Source organism: Arvicanthis niloticus, chromosome 12 (genome assembly GCF_011762505.2).
Source record: "Arvicanthis niloticus isolate mArvNil1 chromosome 12, mArvNil1.pat.X, whole genome shotgun sequence".
Taxonomy (NCBI): domain Eukaryota; kingdom Metazoa; phylum Chordata; class Mammalia; order Rodentia; family Muridae; genus Arvicanthis; species Arvicanthis niloticus.
Window position 1 is genome coordinate 41,730,990 of NC_047669.1, and position 10,747 is coordinate 41,741,736.

Consider the following 10,747-nt stretch of genomic DNA (forward strand, 5'->3'; position numbering starts at 1 on the left):
TCCACCCTCAACAGCCTGACTACTGGGATTATAGATGGACCTGGTTTAAAGTTCTTTGTAGGGGAGAATTTTGTCCAGTATTTCTGAAAGGTGTTTATAAAGTGTTGAAATAGCATTTTAAAAATTCTTGTTATTTCCATCTTTATTTTGAATATCTTGAAATTAATTGGGTGATAATTATATAAACTTCTAACTGGCTTTGAAATTAAGTACAGAAATGACATACTTGATTTCTTTATATTTCTTATTTTTATCCAAATTGCAGTGAAAAAAATAGAATTAACTTTTATTTTAAATCAGACACCAGTTTTAAAGTTTGAGAATTGTAGCTTTTTTCCTGCAAAGTAATTTTATGTTGAATAATTAATGAATGCTACGCATTAACTGTTTCAACAGAAGAGAGCATGGTACAAACCTAACTGCTAAGCCTGTTACTTTATTGCCTTTAATTATTTATTCTTTTCCTAGCTGAAAATTCTGCTGGATCTAGTTGAAGAAGCAGTGGCGGATTTTGATGCATGTATCAGATTAAGACCAAAGTTTGCTTTGGCACAGGCTCAGAAGTGTTTTGCATTGGTAGGTGCCTTTTTAACTTATGATTTCATAATGCATTTGTATTTCATAGTATCCAGCAAGCTGAGTATCGTATTGTCTACAGAATCATTTGGTTTTTTTCTTAAAAGTTGATCAGGGAAGAAAGTAGCTGGAAGCATGTTAGACACTGCGTAACTGGCCTTGGCCTCATGGCCCTCTTGCCCCATCCCCTCCTGCCTGTGCGGCTAAAGCTGTGCATTGCATCCCCAGCTCCCGGGTTTATAGCAGAAATACCTCTCGACCATATATTAGTATAAAGGAATCAAAAGTCATTTGAGGAGATGATTTATAGTTATGGCAAGACTTAACTGCTTTTGCTTTCCTTATGGCCAGTTTTAAAATAAATTTCCCTCTAAAGAGAGTTGTGTCATAAGTATTATAGGTTTAAGATGAAAATGAAATTACTACATTAGAAAGTCTGTAGGTGGTATATATCTTGGTGATAGAGTATGTGAAGGCCTTACATGTGTAAAGTCCTTGTTTTGAATTCTGGCACTACAGAAAAGTAAATCAAAATTATACCATTTATGTGCTTAGTTAACATGTCTTAGTTTTCTATTGCTGTGAAGAGACACCATAACCAGAGCAGCTTATGAAAGGAACCATTTACTTGGGGACTAGAGTTCTACAGGATTAGTCCATTATCATCATGTCAGAGAGGATGGCAAAGGCAGGCAGGCATGGTACTGGAGCAGTAGTTAAGAACTTACCTCTGATCCGTAAGTAGGAAAAAGTGGACCTAGCATCAAAGCCCACTCCCAGGGACATACTAGTTCCAAAAAGGCCACACCTCCTAATCCTTTATATAAAGAAAGAAGAAAGGAAGGTAGTAGGTGACTCACCTGCTCTTCTGGAAATGCTTATGTAATGTTCTCTGTCTAATATAATACGTTAAAATTCCAGGTTTTTTTTTTTTTTTAGCTCTTTAACTGGAGTGTTTTGATTTTTAAATAGTATCGCCAGGCATATACAGCAAACAATTCTTCACAAGTCCAGGCAGCTATGAAAGGTTTTGAAGAGGTCATAAAGAAATTTCCAAGGTGTGCTGAAGGCTATGCACTTTATGCCCAGGTAGGTATAAAAAAGCTTTAAGAATTGCATATGCAGCCTGATCTCTCCAGGCACTTACTCGCTCACTCGCTTGCTATTTCTTTGTTTGTTTATTTTACTATGTAGGTTTGACTGGTATATATAGACCAGGCTGGCTTTGAACTCAGAGATCATCACCTCTGCCTCAGGAGTGCTGGGATTAAAGGCATGCACCACCAAGCTTCCTTAAAAATTCTTGAAGATTTCTTGTTTTAGAGTTGAAACTACAAAAAGCAAGATTTAAACCTATATTAAATCCAGACTGGCCTTGCATGATCAGGAATGACTTGGCCTCTCAAGTGCTGAGGCTGCAAGCCTTTGCCGCCATGCCCAGATTCTAATTTTTTACTTTTATTATTATTTTTTATTATGAAAGAAACACTAAGGGCTTTCCAGAATTATCACAGAAATAGAAAATATTATATTGTTGCGATCTTTGTTAGACTCCTCCTCTAACCCCTTTGTGAGATTGCTAGTTTTATTTTCCTTCATGCTCTTTAATGATGTTTCATAAAGACTTGGAGGCTTTACTGATGGAGGCCTGTGAGAAGTTGGTTTCTGTGGGACTGTTCTTCCAGTGTGTCCTACACATCACTGCGCAACAGCTGGCAATATGGGACATGAGCCAACCTAGAAGTCGTTGTCTCTTCAGTCTTAGTTCTTTCTATTTCTTTATAAAAATGAAATAGTGCTCTCTACACATGTAAATCAACTATAAACACATCTGCTGTGTAAACCTAGATGAAGGTAAACAAAGACAAGTGAGCATTTACAGTGTAATTAGACAGTCATCATCCTCACCTTTGCTGTGAAACTCGGGAGTTAGTTAGGATATACATTTCTGTACCTCACAGAAAACCCAGAGATCGCTGCCGTTTAGTGAAAGTAACAGCAAGAGCTCTGCAGCCTGTTTGCATGTTTCTCTTTCCCTTTGAATGGGTTTGATTTCTAGGAAGTTTGTTCAAAAATTTGAACTGGCATAACTTGAGTGAAAATTTAATATATACATATATTTAATAAATACATACACATATTTAAATTTACAACTTGTTTTTCATAGCTTCTACAAAAGTTATATATTATAAATTGTTTAACTGTCAAAGCTTAGATGCGAGCACTTCCCAAGTTAACCGTGACATAGCATCCATGAAAGTAAGTCTTCAGCCATGTTAGTAGTAGTTATGGGGTGACTAATAACAGTTACCATATTTGTAATGATTGATTCTTAGACTAATTCCCTCAATATTAGTGTGATAAAATATAAATACAAATATAGGCTTGTGAAAATGTGATTAATATAGCTGTCATTAAAGTAAGCTCTTCTATATTCTACTGTTTCCCAAACCCTTTGATTCTGTTAAGATATAAAACTGGCTTACATTAATTCCAAGCCATAGTGAATAAATGAATTTTAATACTTGATAAGGCATACACTTTTAATTTTCAGGTTAGCAAATTGCATTAATATGTATATATATGTAAAACTAAAGTTTTTCTTCATGTAGGCATTAACAGATCAACAACAGTTTGGTAAAGCTGATGAAATGTATGATAAATGTATTGATTTGGAACCAGATAATGCTACAACTTATGTTCATAAAGGGTATGTATTTTTCTGGTTCTATTTGTTTCAATAAAATACTAAATCTCTTTCATTGAAATGTAGTATTTCTTTAAGCCTTATAGAAATGATAATAGTAGACCCATCAATTAATTGATCAATCTATTATAGTGTGTAGGGTTTTTTTAATCTTTGTGCATATAAACTGTGATACATGTGTAACTTGGATACATGCTTGGCACAGTAGAGATGAGGATAATTTGGGCAACAGTCTTTACATTCTACCTTGTTTGAACAGAGTCTGCTGTCTGTTTCAGCCTACCTACCCCAGCCGACAAGGGAAAATTTAGTTATTAAACAAAATGTGTAATCATTGGTGGCAGAGTTACGTGATACACAGCCTAATGGTGTCATTTAGACGAATACATATTATTTTACTTCTCAAGTTGACCAGTGAGTTTGTAAGTTCATAGATTTCTGTTACGGCTAATTATGTAAGACTAGTAATTTTAATTATAATACATTGTGTAGAACTCTTAAGAATGCTAGTTTGTGTATTTGGACTCAGTCTCAGTATGTATTGCCTGCTGACGTTGAACACATAAAGATCAACTTTCTCTGCCGTGCAAGTTCTGGAATTGAAGTGTGTACCATAGTGGCTATTTGTAAGGTAAATATCAAGAAGCTGAGGCAGAAGGATCTTGTTTGAGAGCTAGTGAGAAACTTTCTCAAAAAATTAAGAAACTTAAAATAATTTTTGCATTTGTTATGATATACATCTGTGGGTGAAGTCTAAGGAAAAAATGGTGACATGACATTAAAGACTAGGTTGCTCAGCAACTAAGAGCAGTCTTTATTGTCTAAAGGACCCAAGTTGAGTTCCAAGCATCCATGTTGTCGGGCACCTCAAACCACCTGTGACTCCCGTTCCAGAGGATCTGAGACCCTCTTTTGGCCTATACGCGCACTTGAATGTATGCGCCATACATTTACAGAACCATACATATAGATAAAGGGGGAAAAAAGGTAAAGGGTGGAAAACAAATTTTTTTACATTTAATTTTTTGAAATGATTGTATGAAACTATTCAGAATTTATAATCGATAAGTTGAAAGTAATGCAACAGTTTTATTTTTGTAAAGATAAAGTAATTTATGTTATCAGAGTAAAAAGAAAAGTAGCCTTAATTTTTGGAACAGTTTTTTCACTATGGGTTTAATATACTTTTTATTTCCATGAAATAGAACCAAACATAACTGAGACAACAGGCTAAGTATACAACTAGAAATAAGCCAGTGCCAGTAACAGAGTAGAAAAGAGACCAAAACTGAGACTTTAACCTGCAAAACTATTCTCTGGGACCTGCTTCCAGGAGTCATACTGGTCCTAAGACAGGAGTTGGAAGGGAATGAAACAGGGTTGGTATCTGCATACAAAATCAGTTGTCTCTGTTTCTTAGAAACACAGGGAAAAAGAATACTGGGTCATGACTTACAAATCTGTGGCCATGCACTCAACATCACAAATAGGGACCAGAAGCCTACAGTGTGTGTGTTCTGCTGCAGTCTTTGCTTTCCTTATTAATTGTTATTTGTTTATTGAGGGCAGAAACCAAATCGTATGTTTATGTGTCTATCAGTATTGGGTCCATCTAACTGTCTCCACCCCCACTCCCACCACAGTTTACTTCAACTTCAGTGGAAGCAAGATTTGGATAAAGGTTTGGAGCTTATCAGCAAGGCTATTGAAATTGACAACAAATGCGACTTCGCATATGAGACCATGGGGACTATTGAAGTGCAGAGGTAATTTCTCAAGCTGCCTCTTAGATGGAATTATTGCCTGTTGTTCTCATTACATATATTTGATTACCAATCAGTATCCATTACATTTTTTAAGCTTGCTGTACTTATGATGCAGACTTTCTTAAAAATAAGGGAATTCGATTTGCCTAATTTCATTATTTTTCCAAATGAAAAGATATCAGGCTTGTGCCTTAAAAAGTGAGACTAGGTTTTTATCTGATGTTTAAGATTTCCTTTTTCATATTTATTCTTCCTGTGGGAAGACCAGAAACACTTGAAGTATGATTTAGTCAGTGCCAGGTAACAAGAACAGATAGCTCTGCTGTATTGGGATCTGGATCCCGCTACAAAGAAGAACCAGCCAAGAAACTGGACAGGTTGTAACGCATCTTCTGAGCTGAGTTTTCATGAAACCTCTGGTTTGGTTGGACTGTCTACAATTCTGATTTCCTGTAATTTGTTTTATGTGACTATTTACCCAGAGTTGCACTTAAGGTCTACATTTAGTGTGGACAGCTATGTATGTATTGGACTATGCCCCCTTAATATTGGCATTTCCTCCAGAATGTATTATAGACCCAAGTACTGGTCTTCAGTACCTTCCAAATCTCAGTTCTGTTGACCTAAACTCGTCTTTATAATGATCCCAATATATAATTAAAGCGTACAGAAACTAATGCCCAGGCCAGTTAGGCTAACAGGGTCACAGTGTAATATGTTACTGAGGACGAGACTTGAGTCCATACTTCCCTGATATCAAGGCACTAATCTTGCCACTATCGCTTGTCAGGAATCAGCATAAGTCCTCTTAAGTACCTAATAGTCTGTTCTTCCTGTGGCTCTCTCTCCTCCAAAAGACTGACCAAAAATGTGGTTCTTCTGATGGCAGGTATATACAGATACCATTTCTTATGTTAATTTGTTATTGCAAATAAAGAATTCTTTTATGAGCTGGAGAGATGGCTCAGCACTCAGTGGTTAAGAGTACTGACTGCTCTTCCAAAGGGCTTGAGTTCAATTCCCAGCAACCACGTGGTGGCTCACAACCATCTGTAATGAGATCTGTTGCCCTCTTCTGGTGTGTCTGAAGACATCTACAGTGTACTTATATACATAAATAAATCTTTAAAAATTAAAAAAAAAAAGAATTCTTTTACTAAGAACAGTGGTTCATAACTATACTTGAGTAAAGCTCTGGATTTTTCTTACATTGGTGCATATAAAAGCACTTGACATTTAATTTAAGGTATTCATAGAGATTACCTTAAGAGGATGAGAACTGAGGGAATTTTCTTTGTATGTTAGATTGTACTATAAAAGTCCATTTTAGGGGCTGGAGAGATGGCTCAGCAATTAAAGAATACTGGCTTCTTTTCCAGAGGACCTGTGCTCAATTCCCAGCACCCACATGGCTGATCACAGCTGTCTATAACTCCAGTTCTAGGGGATCCGACATATTCATATAGACGTACAAGAAGGCTAAACACCAATGAATGTGAAATTTAAAAACAAAAAAAAAGTCAATTGTACATCTGGGGATTGGGCTTCATTGATAGAGTGCTTTAGCTAGCATGCCTGAGGCCCTGAGGTCACTCTCCAGCACTACAGCTGGGCATGGGACAGATTCTAGACAAGCTCTGGAGGCTGATGTAGGAGGATCCGAGAAGTTCAGGGTTCTCGTAAGCTATATAAGGACTTCATCTAAATCCTGCAATAAACGATTGGCATTGCTGGTTTTACTAATATTTTTGCAGATCATCTATTATTGAAACAGATCCATATAAACTAAAAATAGTTAAATATATTAGCAATAACTATAGAAAGTACCTTTAGAGGTACCGAGTTACCTAGTATTGACTTTGATCTTGGAGGATTACACACGTGTAATTAAGTATTATGCACATACATACATACATACATAACACTACTTACCTTAAACAGTTGTTTCTTAGTAACTATAAAACTTAGCCACACTTAAAAGTAAGAAGTAGATTTTATTAGCCATAGCATGTTCATCCATTTATTCAAAAACAGATAGTAATTACCAACCTTTGTACTTAGCTGTTGGAACTGAAAGATACCCACGAATGAGCTAGTAAGATGGTACGAACATTCATCTGCTTATGTATATGGGGCTAATAGAACTGTAAGGAATATTAGGAATTAAAGTATTTAATTCTTCTGGGAAGAGAAGGTAGGAAAATACACAGTATTATATTTGAAGTGGACCCTAAAAAGGATTTGATCAGAGTTAAGCAGAGGCAATAATCTGAAGCTCTTTGTGATCAGGTTTGACACGGTCAGGGAACTGGGATTGACCTTTGACTGCGTGGAAGTTCTCGCGTTTTGGCATTTGGTGTGAGTGATGAGGTAGAAAGAGTGTAGAATCAGTCCTTTAAGGGGCAAGCATTTGAGGGCTACTAGTGTTTTGTGTTGCTAGAAGCCTCATGTTTCACCGGAAACATACAGGCTTAGGAACCACGAAAATTAATGATTTTTATGTAACCAACTTAGTTGCCCTAGTCTTCCCGTATTTAACAAAGGATTCAAGATAGAGTAAACAGAGTAGGCTGCCGAGGTGGCCAAAGTGAGAGAGGATGTGCCTATCCCTGCAGACTTGACATGCCAGGGTGGGGTGATGCTCACAGGGACTTCCTCTTCTCAGGGAGTAGGGGGAAGAGCTGCAGGGGGGAGGGACTGGGAGGAGACATGAAGATGGATATTGGGGGTAAGGTGGATTGATTGGTGCTTTCAGTATGCTGTGATAGGCATTCTTGTTTATTATGAAAGAAACCTTTATTAGAATTATAGTTAAGGCTTAATGCAACACAGCTAAACTTTATTGGTTACTGAGAACTACTTGTTGAAGAATCTTTGAATTTTTTTTGCTTTTTTAGAGGAAACATGGAGAAAGCCATTGACATGTTCAACAAAGCTATCAACCTGGCCAAGTCAGAAATGGAGATGGCTCATCTGTATTCACTTTGTGATGCTGCCCATGCCCAGACTGAAGTAGCAAAGAAATACGGATTAAAACCGCCGACATTATAAACACCAGGGGAAACAGACTGACTCTTTTAAAAGAAGTTTACCCCCCTCTTCAACTGAACCCTGAAGACACTGTCATGAATTGTTGAGCGTGGAACTTAGTAGTTCCTTTGTGATGTTGTCATTCATTACATCTGTTTCGTGTTTAGGTGTAGTGGGCGTGGCTGTTGGAGGAAGTTTGCAGTCTTGCAGCTTTTATTCCCTGTGCAACAAAAGCTTGGAACCTATCAAAGGGATGTTAAAACAAGTTGTAGAACACAAACAGTAATTGGCCATGCAAATAAAAACTGATTTGTTGATTTGGTTTTTTTTTTGTTTTTTTTTTTTTTTTTTTTTTTGTTAACATTGGGGTGGGGATTATGTTCTGAATGATTTTGTTTTTATCACTTTGTATAATATGTGAGTGTTTTATAGTATGTTAGTCTTTAACATGGTAAGTGCTGTAAAATAGACTTCTTTTTTATTCAATTAATCCTTTTTAATTTTTTTGAAGGATGAAAAGCTTCAATGTGGATTTCAGTAAAATTGAAAGACTTTAAGCTATTGTCAGCATGCACAGTGCCTCTGATTCTGTAGAACTTTAGTAAATTATGCAGACACAAAATACTCTGATTGATACTTGTACAGGAAGACTTAATGAGGGACGGAACAAGGAAGGTAAGATGAACAGACATGTATATACTTGCCCGTGCCTATTCCATAGTAAGTACTATTTCATGGTATGTGTTTTAACAAGAGTGGGTGTATGTGAACAGCCCACACACAGATGGAGTACATGTGATGATATATAGGAATATTTAATTAGCTTACATTTTCTAGTGACAGAAATTTGGTAAAGGTTCAAAAAGGATGTCAGTCCTGGAGCCAGGGCATACTTTTTTGAAATGAAAGCTTTAGTGGTATAGCTGCGGCTGTTAAGGGATTTGAGCCAGTATTTTCAGAGATGTCCGATACATAGGATACTTTTTGTATTGAGGTGACCTTGACCTCTAAGGTCTGATGGTCCACGTCCACATCTCCAAGGATACTGACAGCTGACTTTACTTTTGTTCTGTTCATTTTTATCTGTACCTCATCTGAATCTCTAAGCTGTTTCTATTCATCACTTTCACAGACTATCGTTTTACTTATTTATATGCTGGATTTTTCTGGTTGGGGAGGGATGTGTTCTTACTGAGTCTGTTTCCAAGATCCAGGACAGGTTGAGGTTTATTTAAGTGAATTGTTTTAAAAAAAAAAAAAAAAAAAAAAAAAGCAAGCCTATTAAGACTTATGGACATAAAGTCTAATTATAGTTTACATTGTTAAGAGTAAAGGAGCATTTTACACTCTTATTTAAAAGGGTGCTTTATCCCACTGAAACCAAAATGATTTTGTCTACAAATGCTGTCTTTTTAGGAAATACTACAAGTGACTCCTTATAAAGTCAGTTTGAGCGATGCTGGTCAGGCTGTGGCTGATTTCAGTAGGAGCAGTTAACATAATTGAAGGTGACTGGGATAAGGGAAAGTTGGAGACCTCTTCATTTTGTTGTGAAATAATTCTCCAGTGATGACAGCCCTAAATACAGAAATGTCCTACATCTCTGAATGTGACCTCTTCGCTTAAAAGTTTTTTATTTGCATGGCTGTATTTACATTAATAGGGACATCTTCTACTCTGCTCCCTTCTTTCTTGGGGTTGGGTAGAAAACACTGAAGCATGTGCCATTCAATACTGTCATTCCAGATACTTAAAAATGTTTTTGCTTGTTGTGAACATATTTGAAACTGCACTGAAAGCTGCATCTGTCTGTATCTTTACTTTTGTAAATGGCTTCACATGTAAATTCACAAAATAAATACTACATTCAAGCTTTTCTATCCATTTTTGAAACAGAAAGATAGGAAATTTGTTCATTTATTAACTGAAACCCTCTTCAGTTGGTTTCATGTTGATTTAAACTCTTTGAAGATGGACATATACAAGTTTTTATTGGTGTGGTCATGAAGTTTCCTGCAGAATATTCATCCCCCTGAGAATGAAACAAAGCTCTACAAAGAGCAGTTTCGAGGGTTCCTTCTTTATCTGTGTCTTCGACTTGTACCCCAGCCTAGGAAGCCATCTGTCAAGGTGTTATAATGAGGCTAAGTTCTCCATGCTGTTTCCACGAGGGAGTTTAACCATAGCCTCAACCATGGAGAGAACTTGAGAACATAAGTAAGCTAAAGCCATAAATGTCAGAGGACACAGAAAAGGGCAACTTCAAAGGGAAGTAAAGGAGAGCTCCAGAGGTTTCTTTCTCAAGACTTCATGTGGCAGCTTACAAACTGCCTGTAACTTCAGTTCCAGGTGATCTGACACCTTGTGTCTCCTCAGGCACCACACACACACAGCACCACACACACACACACACACACACACACACACACACACACACACACACATGCATGCACGCAAAATAACTAAACATAAACAAGTTGGCCTTTGAAAATAAATAGTTTGCTCTTCGAATAATACTTTAAAAAAGAAGAAGGAAACTTAGTTGGCATGGTGGAACAAGTTTGTAATCTCAGTACTTAGGTAACAGATGGGAAAGTCACACAGCAAGATAGAAAATGATACACTACTAAGAGAACAAGTGAGGTTGCAGCTGTGGTAAGGAAAATGC

The 10,747-nt window shown here is 36.8% G+C and overlaps 1 protein-coding gene across 1 annotated transcript in view; it reads left to right on the forward strand.

The window, feature by feature from the left end:
- The window catches only part of Tomm70 (translocase of outer mitochondrial membrane 70), a 33,411-nt gene extending 23,461 nt beyond the window's left edge, over positions 1–9,950 (forward strand). Inside the window, exons 8-12 of the mRNA XM_034515157.2 lie at positions 469–576; positions 1,549–1,665; positions 3,189–3,286; positions 4,927–5,049; positions 7,947–9,950. Coding sequence (XP_034371048.1) covers positions 469–576; positions 1,549–1,665; positions 3,189–3,286; positions 4,927–5,049; positions 7,947–8,100 — 600 coding nt within the window. The 3' untranslated portion in view covers positions 8,101–9,950. The remainder of the gene's footprint in view (positions 1–468; positions 577–1,548; positions 1,666–3,188; positions 3,287–4,926; positions 5,050–7,946) is intronic.
- The last annotated feature ends 797 nt before the right edge of the window (positions 9,951–10,747 follow it).